We start from the raw sequence: 17,058 nt of genomic DNA on the forward strand, positions 1-17,058 counted from the left end.
AAACTTTAATGCAGGAGGACTTGAACAGAAATTTTGTGTGCATTCTTTTAGATGGTATTTTATGGGTAGGACCCTTAAATTTACCTTTGTAAGACTGTTTTCTTGTGTATAATGAATTATTTTATCTGATAGATCTCTTCTACGATTGAAAAATTTGTATATTATTTCGGTATCGGAATAAACAAGTAACTTTTTTTTGATGCAGAAAAAAGTAATGGGGAGGGGAAAATAGTGCAAAGTGGTATTTAAGAAACAATTTTAAAATGCTTACTTTTTTATTTCTCTCTGCTTTGTTTTGCACCAGATTAAAATAAATCTGAAGTAGTAGAAATTTCTCTTTTGTTTAATAATTAAAGTCTGTGTTTAAAATTATTTTCTTGTGGGCTTTGTAGGATGCCTAGCTGTGAGTGTGTAGTTGATGTATTTTGAACCTTGTTTGCAACTGTTCAGAGGCTACTATGCAGTTATACTACTTAAATAGGAATGCTTTTTCATTTTACCTAGAACGAAAGATGCATCTTCCAAGTGTAAGAAAAGTATTTTTCAAAACTAACGTAGAAGTCAGTGACAGTTACAGTTTTGTTGCAAAAAAATCCCAAAAACCGAAGCAGGAGAGAGATGTCTGCTGAGGGAAGAATAACATTTTCATACTTTCATGTAGTAGGTATTACAACAGTTTGACAAATGTTGGTGTAGATACTAAAATTCCTCATGGGTTCAAGGAATGAGAAATCCATGGAGGGTGGATACATTAAAAAAATACAAATGCAGAATACATACGTGCAAGTGGGATCTGATTGAGAAAGTCCATGAAGGTAGTTGGAAAGGTATTATAAGAAAAGTAGCATGTATTTGCTCTGGTTTTATTCTCCCTGAAGTCTTATGTCTGGAGGTGGGCTACATGTTAACTGGAAGCTTGGACTAACTCTGTATGGTAGCTTTTATGTTTAATAGGCATGTTTGGTACACATAGTTTGATACCCATACAAATGCTAAGACTCAACATAGTTTCAAAATACACCTTCTTTATTTAAAAGGTTTTAAAGGCTGGAGCATATGATTCAGAAACAGAAAAAAGTTTCAAGTTCAGAGTCTCCTCAGTTTATTTCAGAAGGGAATAGTAGTTTGACCAAGTCTGCTGCTGTAAAACACAGCTAACCCACTTTCCTTTCTGCCCAAAGTTTCCTATGTTGAATATTCTCTCCCTCCCCTAATATTTAAAGCAGGCTTTAAAAGGCTTGTGTGTAACCACAGGCTTGCTGCTGACGCCCATCTTTCTTCCAGACTCCAGACACCTGAAAGTGAACCCAGCCAAACTCGTTTGCTGAAGCCTTGGCAAACCATTGTCCCAGGATCTCCCTATTTTAGTAACAGTCCATTAAGACTAAATGAGTGATCCTTGTCTGATAGACTCTGAGACAATCATGCAAACCTGTAGTTGGATACCTAGATGTTCAGTGATACGTGGTTTTCTTACAGCTCTCATTGCCTTGGGGGAACTGCTGCGGGTGCTGCCTGGTAGTGATTCCTGCCTGTGGTACAGGACCAATACTCATCTGGCAACAGCTAGTCAAGAGAATTCAGTGGAGTTTGACAACATGATTAAAGTGATCTAACTTGAGACTGTTGCAGAAACAGGCAGATACTCACTTCTGCCCTTGGTTTGCTCTCCTCCGCCTTCCCTCTTGCATTATCTAATGATCACACAGCAATGTAGGAACTGTAAGTGTAAGAATAACCTTCGGGGGGTTTGAAGGGTTTATTCTTTTTTGGGTTGCTGAGCTGACCTGGCTTGCCAGCAGCACTTGGCATAGATATGCAGGTAAAAAAAAAAGTCTAAGCTGCTTTTCAGACATATCTGGTACGTCTGATCAAGAAGCCTGGCTGAGTAGGGCCTGTTCAGTGGTGGAATCCCATGCTTCATCTCCCACCTCATAAGCCTGAACCACTTGGTACCGTTCAGTGTTCTTTCATGATGCCTGAGGGTGTTGGTGCCAGAAAGTATGTTTCAAAGCAGTTGTTTTTAATCTGTTTTCTATCTAAGTTTTAGTAACTTGATCATCTGAAGCTGTTTCTTACTTATTGGAGGGTTTTTAATCAAAACTCTTGCTGTAACCCATTTTAATCCTAAAGAGCAAAACATTAGTTAGGCAAAGAGCACTAATGAAAATGTCAGGGATGGCTCCTATCTCCTTCAGCTTGGTTCCCAGTTATGGTTTTAATTAAGTGAGTACGTCGTGATATTATTAGTGATACATTCAGAAATGGATTTTTGGAGAATAATCAGAAATTTGGATTTTTGAATGACAAGATAAAAGCTTGTGGTAAGGTAAGGTAAACCACATTAAACTGATTACGCAAACTGATATGGGCTTTGGGTCTTACAGAGATGCTACAAGGTGAAGGGATGTTTTTGTCAGGATCCAAAATGTTTATTTAAATACTAGGAAATGTTATCTGGAGGTGTATAATTAAAAGCAAAAGCAATCAAAGATGAAAATTGATACAACCCACTGAGAAAATGAGAAGAGGACTTCAGAAGGATAAAACAAGCCATGTGACAAAAACAGGGAAAGAAGATATATTCCCAGCCAAAGAAAAACAACTCTTCTAGAAGAATGACTGACTCTTACAAGTTGATACTGGTAAAGATGCAGTGTTTGTTTTGAGAGCTGTGAAAAGGTCCTGAAGGCTTTAGAAGATTGTTTCAGTTAATTTCCATTTGCAGCCTTCTTTCTGGAAGAATAGATTGGGAAAAAAAACGTGTGTCCCCTAGTGTCCTCTCCCCCCCGTCAAAAGTGTGATGCTCTGTGCAACATAACAGTTCCTACTTCTTCAAACTTGTGTTGGTTATCTGCAATGATAAAGCTAAATTCTATTAGATAAAATAATGGACAGACTGGGAAATCAGTGAAGTAGTATCAGTTGGCATTTTCTTTTATGAAGACGAACTGTGGTAGTGTCCTATTTCTAGCATGTTTTTGCTGCATATATGTATGTCCTAAGAATAATGAAATGCTAATGAAGTTGTTAAGGTTGATGGTAAAGTTCCCTTTTTAAAATCATGTCATTATGTGGTAATCTTTTCTGCTGTGTAGCTGTGATCTGATGCGTGGAATAAAACCCAGCTGACAGAAATACACAGTAAAATATAGTTGATGGGCTAGAGGAAACTGTAGGACTTAACCAATTTTCGTACCTGTTTGTTCAGCTGAGGGAGTCAAGGAGAGCTGGTCACTTTAGAATGCACAAAGTGTGTCCTCTATAGCTGCCTTCTTTGAGATTGGATTACTGTGTGCATCTCTACTTGTGACCCTAAATATTTTTAGTTAGTCTATTAGTAGTTAGTAAGTGTTCCTGTTCTTCTAAGGGTAAATGTAATAGAAACTAAGTTCAGAGATACCTTCCTCAGGAACACAATTTAATGGAAAATATATTTTTTTCTTTTTTAGCAGTTCATTCAATCTAATTAAAAGTCAAAGGACTGATGCTGATTGTAATGCTCAGAGCACTCTTAATTTTTGGCTGAAAAAGAAATTGAAAGCAGAGTTGGTATCTAAAAAACCCATCCTGCTTTGAGAAGTGAAATGGGAGAGATCTTACTTGTTTGTCACAAAACATTGATTTTATTTGTATCCTGAGAACAATTTAGAGTAGATGCCTTACATCTGAATTCTGAAGTTAAATGTGATACATACGGAGGAGAACACATACAAAAGAATGATCGATAGGGAAACCTGTGAGCTTGGATAGACTCACAAGAAGCAACACTAAGGTCCTTCCTGGCTGGTAGCTTGTAGCTGCCCATTGCCACCAGTAAGTTCCTATTTTCTAGGTAGGCCTAGAATGTGGGAGAACAGCTCTAGATTGATACATGAGCAACCAAGTTCTGAATTGCAGAAGTGCTTGGTGAGCATGGCCAGTTCAAATCAACCAGTTCAAAATTGCTGTATGAAAGATTCTTTGTAGACTGTGGAATACATGGAATTGTTAGTGCTGTTGACCACTGAATATAATATTTATTCAGTTATCTGATATAAAAATAATTTAATTTGCAGTGAAGTTGGTTTTGAGCATTGTTTTCTAGGAGAAAACAAGGTTGTGGTATAGATTGTCACTTCTGTGCATCTCAGTTTTTTTTCTTTCAGCTTTTACCTGAGTGATTTTCTCTGTTGTGAGTTTGACCCTATTTTGGCACATACAGTAGACTTTCTAATGACACTAAAGCAGTTTATGACCTACTTATCCTTCCTTAAAGCCATGTCTTTTGTTGGCTATCCTAAACTGCGTCATTTCAGTGCAAATGATCCTAATCTGTGTGTGTTTTTCTAGTGTTATCCCTGACTGAGGCATGATAAAAGATGTTTGAATTCTTCTGAAATGCATGTAGATGTAGCCATGGTATCTCTAGACACTTAGGGCTGCTGTGCATTGATGAAAGTGAGTTCTTTGGATACAGTTCAGATACTAAGACACAGAAATGTGGGGTTTTTCTATAAACAGCGGATATGACAGGAAAAAAGTATATAAAAGGAATTATTTGAAACCTCTTTATTACAGATGAGGTGCTGCTTATCAAATTTGAGTAAAGAGTAGGAGTTTTCTTTTGGAAGTGATTTCAAGGAAATTCAAAGTGGACTGAACATGTGAACAACTGCTATGAAGTGCAGATTGCTGTTACGTAAGTAGGGGTCAGACTAAGCTCAGTACTACTGAGTGATGCTAGAAGCTGCACTGTGATAGTAATGTTGCTTTACAGAGAGGTCTGCTTACTATATTATTACATAATATAATTACAAATAAGATAAGTTCTGTGATGTAGTAGTTATGTATGTGCTAAGATCTGTTTAACACAGGAAAGGAATTGATCTTGGTTTAAATTTTTCTGATACAAATTCGAGCATGTGGCTGTTGGAGAAAAACAAGCCCATTAGGTCCATACTCATAACTTCTGCTGAAATAGAAATCAACAGGTAAAATCATTATTTTTGATGCTACCATACCCAAATATAGCAATGCTGCTTTTGGCATAAGGCAGGAGGGATGGTAAGCTGCTTGGTGGGATCATGTCTTGTTAGCTGAGGAAAGTGGGCAGCAGCATGGTCTTCCATCTCCCTCCTCCTGCCTCCATGCTGCTGTTACCTCTTCTTCTCAACCAGTGTAATTCAATCCCAAGTGTTCACCTTGATGACAATTCTGTAAATCACCACAAATGCTTGGAGACTTGCTACAGGAAACCATTCCAAGCACAGTGTTGTCAGCTGGAGTTACAGTATGTCCTCTGCAGTTGCAATGAGACATTTTTCATACTCAACCTTCACTTTTGAACAATATGCTGCAAACGTCAAAATGAACACTTGTTCATGGAGTTCATCATGAAAATAACATTTGGTATGCACTTTAAAAATACTTCTTGTTTTTCTTCATTTCATTCCTGCTGAAATTTTTGCCCTGTATTCCTCCTGGCAATGCCAGGCTCCACTTCTATTTTTTTCTTGGGTGCTGGTTTGTTTGGGAGTTTTTCTGTGGTTTGTTGGTTTTTTGGCTTGGTTTTTTTTTAAATAGGCCATATGTTTCTGTATATGGCTTTCTTTGTGTTTTCTACTTTACTTTCTTCACTCACTGTTTATTTTCACCTAAACACTGCTCTGCCACCTCTCAAATGCCTTTCCCTCTATATGGATGTGGCAAAATATGGAGGCTTAGTTGCTTTTCAGATGCTGCAAGTAGGAATTTTTCCTGTTCCATCTTTGCATGATTAAGTTTAGCTGGCCGCCTACATACAAGTATTTCTAGAGCTGGCTTCTTTCAAAGGTTTCTTGGAACACATGGGGGCTAAGACTAACCAGATACTGTTATCTACACTGTTTCTTTTATGCTCCTGCATACTGAGAAGGAAGACAGATGGGATTCTACTTAGTGTGCTTCCTTGGGCATAAGAGTTGCAGTGAAGGCTAGGAACAGCCAGCTATGTGCAAACTTCAGGGGTGTGTTGGTATGTTATGGAATGTTGGCTTCATAATCATAAATATGTTTTTTATATAGGTACAGTATTTAGAAATGATAGAAAGTGCTGTTTACATAGGAAGATTTTTTGTTTGTTTTACTACTTTGATAGCTTTGGGAGTATTTGACACTTTCGAAGCAAAGATGTGTGTCAGTCCAAGATGCCTTTCATAAGAGCTTCACGAGGGAGAATCAAGCTGGATTTGATGCTATCTGCAAGAGCTGTTGCATATTGAAGGATGTAAAAAAGGCTTTGCAAACTGGTTAATTATTTAGAAAAAAAGATACGTGCTGAAATCTGGATTATACTGATGAAAATTGAAAATAAATGTCTCCTTCCATTTGCTTAAAATCTTCTGGCCATTTGTTTCTCAACTATTTTTTGTTGTTCTTTTTTTAAACATCTCTAGCTATCAGAAATTCTTGGGTTTTGTGTTCTGCAAGAGGAAATCATAAGTTGACCTCTGGTCTCTTGTTGATATTAGCTGTCTTAAAATCATCACTCGTGTATTTCAGGATAAATAATTTTCTCATTATGCCAAATAACCCTAATTGGTCTGATTTAACTTGGTATTTTGCACAGCTACTAGCTGATGATACTGCTCATAGGGGGAGCATTCCTTTTTAGAAAGTGCTGCAGCATTCTTTTTTCAAAAGAGCAAGATGTGAGTGAAAATCTTCTGGATTTTGCAAAGCAGCATAACCTTAAAAGTGCCTGAGTTTTGTCATGATTTGATTTAAATTTAAATGCCGTCACAGACGCCTGTCTTTCTTGTGCTGGTCTCTATTCAGTTCTAAATATTCAGAGGCAGAAGGTTGAGGCGCAGCAGTGACTGACCATGTGGGTTGGCATTTTGCAGAGTGCCTGAATAAGATATCCCTGTGAGTTTGACTTTATTCTTTTTCAAGTCATTTGATTTGTTGTCCTTCAGTCTTAAAATCATGCAGGAGAAAGGATTCTAGGCCTGCTTGAATTTCTACAGTTTTGGCTTCAATACTGAATTTGGTACCTTCATTTCCTTTTATAAATCATAGATTCAGAAGAGACAACTGCAGTAGTACCTCAACTGTGGAGAAAGGAGGTTGAGGAAAGTTACTTGCTGGTTTTCTCTGAAGGGCATGAGCAGCATCCCCTGCGGTGCCGAGCAGGTGCTGTGTGAGGGGCCCCTGCCCGGGCAGGCAGGGCTCCTCCATGCCTGGCAAGGCCTACCAGCTGCCTGCCTCACGTTACCCACATTTTAACACTCTCCACCAAACGCTTGAAGGGATTACAATATAGATTTGCAAAACCATGAAGTTGTGGCTTTTTATTATTACATTTATCTGGGTTTTGAATTACGTGTTTAAAAGTGAGTGTAACAGTGTGAGGGTCCATGAGGGAGTGATTGAGGGGTGGCTGGATACTGGCTGTTCATACCTATTCAGCCAACTGTATGTTTTCCGTGAGACTTGCTCACTGACATAGGGCATATTTATACTGTGTTCCACAACAGAATTTAGCATAATGCTACTATAATGCTCCTGGATTTGCATCAGGTTTGTATTATTTTAAGACATTCAAGAAAAAATAAGAAGACCAGGCCTTTCTTCTGTATCTTATTTTGAGAAGTGCATCCTTGTAATTCAAGATTCATATAGAAGCTGTAATCCTGTCTCTCAATATGTTGTCCATACAGGTAGGTATACATTTGCTTACCTGGCCTTTAAGTGTTATTTTTGCTGAAAGTTAAAAACCAAAAAAAACCCCTAAACCGTTAAAACCAGACCCAAACAAAACTACATTTGGAAACTACCAGTAAGCTTGAGGTAGCACTTCTACCTCTCTCTGAGTTAATAACATTGTTAGGAATTCAGATTGGAAGTGAAACTATTCTACAGTTAGAAAATATTTTAAGAAATATTCCCAGACGTTTAAAGCAATAGAAGGTCTGAAAAGAATCAGGTTTTACAGTTTTACTGTACTTCAACTTTAAAAAATATTGGAAATAGCAATGTTAAAATTTTATAATTTTTATTTGTTAAATGTCTCTTGAAGGTCTAATTGTTTGGCCAGAGTTGTTATAGATGTATTTTTATCGGGAATTTGGATGATTTACAAAGATGTACTTTAAAAAGTGTGTTGATGCTTTATATTTAAAAAAAACAAACAGTGAAATAATTCTGAAAGGCATTTTTTTTAAAGAAAGGTGATTAAAATATGTGTTCCAAAGTTGTTAGAGTTTTTGATTTGTTTTTACATCCTGTGGACTATGGGGCAGATTTTTTTCATTTTCTTCAAAGGAGGATTTGCACAGCTGCATGAACACAGTGACACTTTTTCTGTCTCTGGCTCCCTAGTATCATTCAGTTGAGATACTCATGGAATTAATTTGAACTCCACCATCTATGTTTTTTTTTTTTTTAAACCTGCTGGGTTTAGCTGAAATCTTAAATGTTAGCTAATTAGTTAAAAGTTCTTGGCAGACCAGTTATGCTGTTAGTTGGTGCCCCCACTAGCAATTAGGCCATTTCCCAGGAAGGCCACACCGAGCATGTTTATTTTAAATGTATATGCAATATTTTTTTAGGCCGGTCCCTCTTGTCACATTTTAGGAGTTAGGAACTGCTGTCCAGTCTTCTGAGCAGTCTGATAGGATCACTTGTTTGCACTAGTGAGTCTCCAATGAGCTCAGTAAGCAGTTTGTAATGAACTGAATCAATCAGTGGCCACTTCTCTCCCCTTCCCTGTGCTTGCCACCCTTCTGGTGACCTTCAGGTTCAGCCAGTACTTCAAGTTAATTATTTCTGTAATGGCTTTGCAAACTTGTTTCTAGATACTGTGAACTGGGCCACAGTTCGAATGTAAACATATGCCCCTCTTTCTGGTGCTGAGATAAATAATGTGAAAATGCTATCTTGCAGTGTATACTGTTATCCAAGTATGACCATCTTCCAGATTCTTAAATTCTAAATTCACAGATAGGACTCAACTTTGTGTATAAAGTGTCTTCAGAGAGAGGTGTTTTCCTCTTTTTACTTTCTGTCTATATATGTGTTTTGTTTACAGATGTACACGCACACAAAATTCAGTTGTAAGATGTTTTTATTGGTTTGGTATTTTTTTTTTAATTTAGAATCTAGGCCATGTGGCTATTTAAAATTTTATTTCCAGTTCCTGGGTTTGGTTTTTGTGTGGACTATTTGGCTTTTGTACAGTAATCTCAGAGGGTTGTTATTTATTGTCTCAGATATACTGAGATTCCAACCCTTTATTCATGGTATTAAAATGTATGTTTCATGAAAGGTTGGGGAGTATCTGAGTTTTATAATAATTCTAGAAAATAAATGTTTCCTTGTTTTTTTTTTTTTTCCAAAATTGTCAATTTCAGTTTTCAGTAGCTATTGAGGAATATACAGCAATGACTCCTAAAAGAAAAAATTGAATTAAAAGTATATTTGCCTTCATAAAACAATGATATTGAAAAACAAACTTGTTCTTCCAGTCTTACCCAGACTGCATAATCCTTGTCATGGAAGTATCAGGGCAAAAGTATCAGGAATTATTTTCGTTGCTTTTGCTGCTTTTGTCTCTCCTAGTATTCCTGGGATAGTTACAGTTCTCTGTACTTAGACCATAAGAGTCTAAAAGCGGTACCTTTAGGTTCAGTGTTAACACTTGAAGGCTTTAGCTCAAAATAAGAGCACAGTATGAATCAAGCTACTGTTTCCTTGTCATCTATTTAGATTTAGAATGAACGCCTTCCAATATATTATATAGATGATCACTGGATTTTCTGAATTATTCTTATGTAGCTGTCTGTTGAACATGACCTTTATTCAACAGGTAAATTGCAAAAGATAAAAATTAAAGTGCTATACCAAAAGGTTTAGTAAGTGATGGTGGAAATCTTATATGTTTTTACTTTTTCACTGCTTCCAAGTTTACATAAAGCACCTTTTTCTAGACATGATATCAAAAGGCATGGTTCTGGACTTTTTATTAGACAGCTCCAATTTCCTTTTCACTGAATACATGTAGCTGTATAAATTAAATACCCACCAAGGAAATGAAGTTATGTTTGCTTGCTTTAGAAAGATGAAATTTCCAGATGAAGGTAACATCTACTTTAAAAAGGTAAAATACAAGCAGTTGTTTGTATTGGTTGTTCGGGTTTTTTTCGCAAAACATGGAAGCCTTAAAATATGCATGCATATATACCTACACACAATAATACACTGTTGCATGTGAAATTTTTAGTATATGGTACCAGGATAACTGAAATGTCAAATATATCCTTATTTGAAATCAAACATACTTCAAGTTTTAATTAACATTTAGTTTGAAATACAATTCATTAAAAAAATAATTTTCTTACATCAACATCAAAATCTTCTCATTTTTAGGATTATTCTGGTACTGTCTTTTGCTCAGTTATGCCCTACAAACTCAGGGCATCATTCGCTTGGACTTGTTTACCCAATCTGTTCTCTTTTTGTATGCAATGCAGAATCAAGTTATCTACACATGGGAAATGATTGCTCTCCTTTCCATTGGTAGCACTAAGTTTCTAATGAAAGCTTTGATTCTCTAGGTACCGGGTTGACTTCATGTACCATGTGAACCCTGTCATTGCTTTGCTGAGACTAGCTGTGCTGTAAATAAACAAATGCATACACTTTTACAGGACAGGGTAATCTGAATCATATGGAAAACAGAACAAGTGTAGATTTCATTACCAGGTTTAAAAGATGTCTTTAAAATAGTTGGCATTTGAGTTACTTGGTTTATAGTGAATAATGTTCCTTCACTTAATTTACCTCAGAGGATCACTCTGATTTTTTGAGAGGGATAGCAGAGGAGAGGCCTAGTTGGAGTGGCTGAAGGCAGGCTGGGAAAAAAGTGTTCTCACTTCTTTGGCAAGGAGTGTGCTGCCTTTCATCTTTGTTGTTTCTTCCATCCCTTTAAAGCCTGTGAACTCGGAGCAACTTCACCTGTCCTTCCTTTGCTGACCCAGGAAAACCAAAGCCCTGTAAGCACCTGGAAAAGGAAAATCAGATAACTCTACTTCTCCAACCCTACTAATCCCCTAGCATTGCTGATCTGATTTTGATCTGTAAGCAGCTTCATTTTGAGTCTACTTTAAAGGATCAATTGATGATGAACTTGTCCATCTATAGAAATAATAACTTTTTTAAATGCTGTACTAGCTTTTTATTCATTCCCTGCACTTTATTATGAATTCCATCTTTTATCATGTCTGTAAATTATTGACCCAGTTGATCAAATACAACTGCTTCAATGAGATACGTATTTTCCTCTACAGCAGCAGCTTAATTTTCTGCTAGAGCTATTATGTAGAAATACGTAAAAACTATTTTTTCCTGTCTATATTAGAACATAAACATTGAAAGAACATGAGAATTCACTTGGACTTTTTTAATAAAGACATTTTTGTAAGTGGTTGATTTTGACTTTGTAAAAAAGTCGGTTTCCCCACTGCTGCTTTTGCCTGTTTTAGCAGACACCTGCATAGCAATTACTTGATCTGTGACCTGGGGGGCTGTTTCACTGTTAATCCAACTGGTATTGTTGAGAAGCGTTATTACTCCATATTAATTTTTCTTTCCCTCAGAAGTTAAATCTTTTAACTGGAGAGAGGTCAGAGTTAGAGCACTTCTTTCAAGAAGAGCAGTATAAAACCAGCAGGGTATACCAGCATCAAAGTTGTTGGTGGCAACTGGTAATGCATATGTCAGGAGATAATGGTTGCGTTTCTGGGAACTAATTTTCATTTTGTGATCTATTAGCTCTTACCACTTCTTGTTGTAATTACAGAGATTTAGTAACAAGTACTATTTAAGTAATACATTAAAAAATACAGATATATGAGAGTATTTGATTCTGAGTTATTGATTAAAGATAACAAGATTCCAACTATTTAGGATGGTAATTAATTGGCAGAAGTTAAGCAGCATTTAAGTACTTCAAAGCATTTGTATTAGTGTTGGATTCGTTTTGTGACTGTCTCCTGCATAATTTGGCATTCTGTAATAGTAAACGTAAAAAAGCACTTTTTATTTCATATACCTGTTACCAAATGGCTGACTGATTTTTCAGTATATCCTGATTTTTGTTTTCTCAAATATATGGAAATTATTAATTGAGCTCTGCAAGATGGGAGGTATGTTTGCAGCTTTTTGTTTGTGTTGACTCCTGTCATGGCTCAAAGTATTGAATTTTCTAGGTTAAGTGGAAATATTATGGTCAGAAGGTGCAAGACTGGGCTGTATTGATCAATTTTAATTGGTCCTTAACTGTAGCTTGTCAATAACTTCATAGGCTTATGGTTTAATAGAATTAAACAATTCAATGTTTTTGTGACCTATTGTTGGAATTGATCCTTTGATGTAATTGGAAATTCAGAATTTTGGATTCTTGACTCCTGAGACAGTAACACATTAAATAAGAAAACATACAGGGATTGCAATGTGTGAAGTAGTGTTTTCTTTCTTCCCCTTGCTTCCTTCCCCACCAAAAGCTGACCTTATGAATACATAGAAGGACATGTGGTTTTGTTTTTATTAACTTTAAGGAGCTGCCTAAGAGATCGGGAGTCATCATTCTGGAAAGGTGTAGAAACATTATGTGCCACTGAATTTGTGAGTTATAGGAAAAGTGGTTTAATAAGAGGAGGTCATGGGAATCGACGGTTCCATCCCTGTTTACCTTGTCATCACTTTTGTTCCTTATCTAGCCATTTTCTTCTTTCAGTTCTTCCTGATATGTATTAAACATGTCAGGAGTCTTTGTGGCAAACTGAAGGCCAGAAGGCTATTTGTATTAATGGGTATTAGGATGAGAAGACTTATGCGTGTTCATAAGTTGCAGACAGTCAAAACGGTTTTTACTTACACCTAATACAAATTTTTCTATTAATTGTGCGTGTGCATATGATATCCTAGTGGCTGCTTTTTTTTTTTTTTTTAATCAGCTTTGCTATGTTAATTACAGGCTTTTTTTCTTTGTCTGTTGGCAGGTATTTAATTAGTCAAGGAGCACATGTAGGAGCTGTAAATAGTGAAGGAGACACTCCATTAGATATTGCTGAAGAAGAGGCAATGGAAGAGCTGCTTCAGAATGAAGTAAATAGACAAGGTAATTTTGAATACAGAAGGGTGGTTGTATTTATTGGACACTAAATGTATTTTTGAAAGCTTAGGTTAAATTGGGACTTTTAAAGTCGCTCTATGTTCTAGAAAGAGTTGTCAATATAGAGTGTACAGTGCTTAAGTGTGTATCTCTTAAGACAGATTTACATAATTAAACAGTTACTAGTTTACTGTTACAGGCTTTGCCCAGTTTTAATTTATGTGCTTAAACCCATTTAATGCCCAGAGCAAATGGTAAAAAGAAACTGGAAGACATGATCTGCAGGGAAATAAGAGATACCTACTGATACACAGAAGTAGACCATGGATTTGCAAAGGCTTTGATTCAATAAATTGGTAGTGTTAACAGAAATTTGATTAGCAGTTTTTACAGTTAATACACAACGAACATCAGATGAGACACTTATGTGCATTTTTTGTCTGTATTACCATTCCTCTACTTTAATTAGTTGATCTCTTGTTTAACAGTACTATAAGTCTTTGCTCAAGAGTTGTTTGCCTCAGCCTAGATTTTTTAAGGTTGTTTTTGCAATGTTTGGCTTTACTGATGTGTGATACTAATTCACTGCATTAGCTCTTTGTAAAAAATTGGAATTATTTGGGGAATGAACTCTTCCAAAATCTCTCTTTTATATGTTATTGCTTTTTTAAAAATAGAGATTATTTGTTTATGGGATTTTACATTCATTTTTACAATGCAGATATTCAGCATTACACACTAATTTTTATTCTTTTGCAAGTTTAAATGATTTTGAACAGCCCAATTATAAAATTAGTATTACCAACCTAAACTAAATGCCACAAATCACTGAAAATTTCCATGAGGTTTACATATTTCACAGTTGAAGCTCACTATAAACTGTCTGTGGTACTGTCTTTATAAATCTGAGAAGGTACATGTTCCAACATGTTCCCACATGTATCTGTTAGCTTCTAAAGGAATAATCTAGGTTGTTTTAAAATACTAAATTTCACTTGTTTTGGACAACTTACTTTCCTTCCTCTTGCATTTTTATGTCAGTTGGTTTGCTTGCTTGTTTCACAGAAGCAAGGAAGAAGGCGTACTTTATCCCTCCTAAATTTGTGAAATTTGTGTCTGAAGATGTAAGAACTAAGGGCTTTTACATGCAGAGATGAAATCAAAGGAAGTATTTCATGATTGTGGATGGGAATGGAATAGAAAGGATATGAATGTGGATGTGAACTTACAGTGTATATCTTACTAAATCACGAGACAGTTGTCTCAGCAGTAAGATTTTAATTAGGCACTTTTGATGGCATCCTTAGCTTGAGTATAGATATTACTTTAAATTGTATGTTAATGTTACATAAAAAATTACTATTTAGTCATTATCAGGATCATCTAGAAAGTGCCTAATTGTGTGTATGCTGTGGTTAGAGAAGTTAATAGTTCTAAAATAGGAACTTAATTGTTTCTCTTGATGTGGAATTAACAGTGAGGAATTGTGAGTGTTTCATCTTTGACTATACATGTAGCTGAATACAATTATCCCTCCAGCAGTGAGATAATTCATATTCCTTCCATATGATACACTACTTCATATCAAATAAAGCAGTGCCACAGTTTTGATAATGCAAGTTAACAGTGGGGTTTGTGGAATGATCAACCCTGGCTCAGTGTTATGGGTAATGGAAAACCAGCCTATTTATTTTGAAAATAAAATATATGGGTGACAAAATATCCTATCTCTGTGTAGGTAAAATGTGCAGTGTGAAAATTAAGTAGGCGTTTTCCATAACCTTTTTGCCTTGCAACCCTTTCATGTGTTTGTTCCTACATTCATTGTAGGTTCATTTTTGAACGTTGCAGTGTTAATGCTGTAAATATGGCTTCCTACATATTGGCAGCCAGAGTTGTTTGGTGGCAAAAGATTGCTTGGAAAGATCAGTCAGGTTCATTGTGATTTCAGATTTAAGTGATGACATTTGTTGTTCGTTTCTGTTAGAAGTCCAAGGAGAATCACTTGTTAGATCTCCTTTTTTCTGCTTTTGCAAGCCTTATGTCTTTATAGGAAACATCCAAACAGACTACTCAGGTACTCAGCATTCTACTGATCAGTTTGTACTTATGCCCAATTTTTTGCAGGTATCATTTTAAGGACATGTCTTATTACAGGACAAAATGTGGGAGCCTCTAGAGACATTAAATTCACAAAAATAAATAATAGAATATAATACAGTTCAGTTCTCCGTGATATTACAGGTTTAATAAAAGGAAGGATCTGCAATGTTTCCTCATCCTATTTTAGCATTCAGCTCCAAGGCCTGATCTGACTAGAGAGGAGATGGTCAGTGATAAAATAATCTTCTTGTTATACAAGTGCTATTGTAAGGAGTGTTGGCCATTAAAGAGGAGAGATCTTCTAGTATTGTTATCCAGTGTCTTTCTTCAGTCATTCTGATCCCCACATGCTGCACCTCTAAATTGCACCAAGGGTCAGATGCCTTTTCATGTGTCCTCCTGTGTCCTGCTGAGCAAATAGCATGACTTGGTATGATGGGCTGTGCAGGAATTGTGAACTAAGGGAATAGCTGTCCTGTAACTGAAGCCATACCACTCTGATAGTTAGGAAAATATTTTTCTACCCTAATCTTCAATGGGAAATTATTGGCTTAATTACTTTTTAAGCTTAAAACCTAGCTTAGTTTTGTAATTTGTGAGAAGGGAAATTATATACTCAAGTATTTTTTGACCTAGTTACAAACACTTCACAGACAGCAAGATCAGGTGTTTTGTGGAAATTATTCCGAAGCAGTGCCGAACAACTGTTTTGTTTGCACTCCATATGGTTAAACCATTCTGTGTGTTAAAAAAACCCCTTCTTCTAGGACTTGTTTTATTGTTTCTCCTTAGGACTAATATCTTTAGCATTGGTCAATCCCATGTATAAATAGGTGCCACTACAATCCTCAAAATCATTTAGTTTCCTCAAAAATATTATTTTGTTTCTCAGTGTGATCTGTCATGTTTCTACCCTGCAGTGTTTCAACACAGAGCTGTGGAAGTTGTCTTTTAACAGTAAAGTTTTCATTTGCCCTGGTGAATACCAGCAGACTTGAAAGAGATGTGGGCTTTGATCCTGGCTAGCCCTGGCCAGTTTTAAATGTTCTCTCTCCTCAGGGCTCGAGTGGGGTTAAGTATAATGGTTTGAAGTGATTTTTTTTAGCTGTTGATCATCAGATGTCCTCTTAAAATTATTTTTAACTGCTTAAGCAGTTACTTTAAATTATAGGAAGCATTCTCAGGAGGTGAGTTAGTGGGGAGAGGTGATGTGAGGTGAATCATGATACAGTGTGGTAGCTATTTATTCAGTAACTATCAGAGTGATCACTCCTCCTGTTCCAAGGAGAAACACATGTTCCTCATTCTTAATTATAGGTAATGTAACAAGACTCTCCAGATGTATTGCTTAACTCAGATTTGTTTATGTGGATAAAATGCGAACTATTACATTTGTGTATAAACATTCACTTCATGAAGTAAAAAGTGGGTTGATCTTCCGTGCAGTATCTATAAAACATGCCTTTATATGGCTGAGGCGTCCTGCAACAATGATTCAGCAGTTAAATTTATGCTGAATTTTCATTAAATGCTCACTGAATGGCACACTGTTTTCAAACCTGTTTGGGGCTGTTGAGTAACACTTGTTGATCAGAAAAAAAGTGGAAGCATTTAGCAATAAAATTATTAATGATTTAAGTTGTTAGGCTTCCAGAGGTTAAGTGCACGGGTGGTGTGAGCGAATGCTGCGACTGAGGCTGAGCTGGGAGGCAGCGCATTGCCATCTATGGGCCGTAGGGAGAAAGGGTTGGAAACAGATGATGAGCATTTTCTTTTGCCCTGGTATCTCAGTAGAGTCTGGAAAACAAAAGGAAGAAGAA

At 36.3% G+C, this 17,058-nt stretch overlaps 1 protein-coding gene across 6 annotated transcripts in view; it reads left to right on the forward strand.

Moving 5' to 3' along the window:
- PPP1R12A (protein phosphatase 1 regulatory subunit 12A) overlaps positions 1 to 17,058 on the forward strand; it is a 114,781-nt gene that overhangs the window by 48,804 nt on the left and 48,919 nt on the right. For all 6 annotated transcript variants that reach the window (XR_007203121.1, XM_048301067.1, XM_048301071.1 and 3 more), the window contains exon 3: positions 13,023 to 13,141. Coding sequence is in view for 5 of the 6 variants with exons in the window: in XM_048301067.1 (XP_048157024.1) it covers positions 13,023 to 13,141 (119 nt within the window). In the remaining variant the exon portion in view is untranslated. The remainder of the gene's footprint in view (positions 1 to 13,022; positions 13,142 to 17,058) is intronic.

This window comes from Corvus hawaiiensis, chromosome 4 (genome assembly GCF_020740725.1).
Source record: "Corvus hawaiiensis isolate bCorHaw1 chromosome 4, bCorHaw1.pri.cur, whole genome shotgun sequence".
Taxonomy (NCBI): Eukaryota; Metazoa; Chordata; class Aves; order Passeriformes; family Corvidae; genus Corvus; species Corvus hawaiiensis.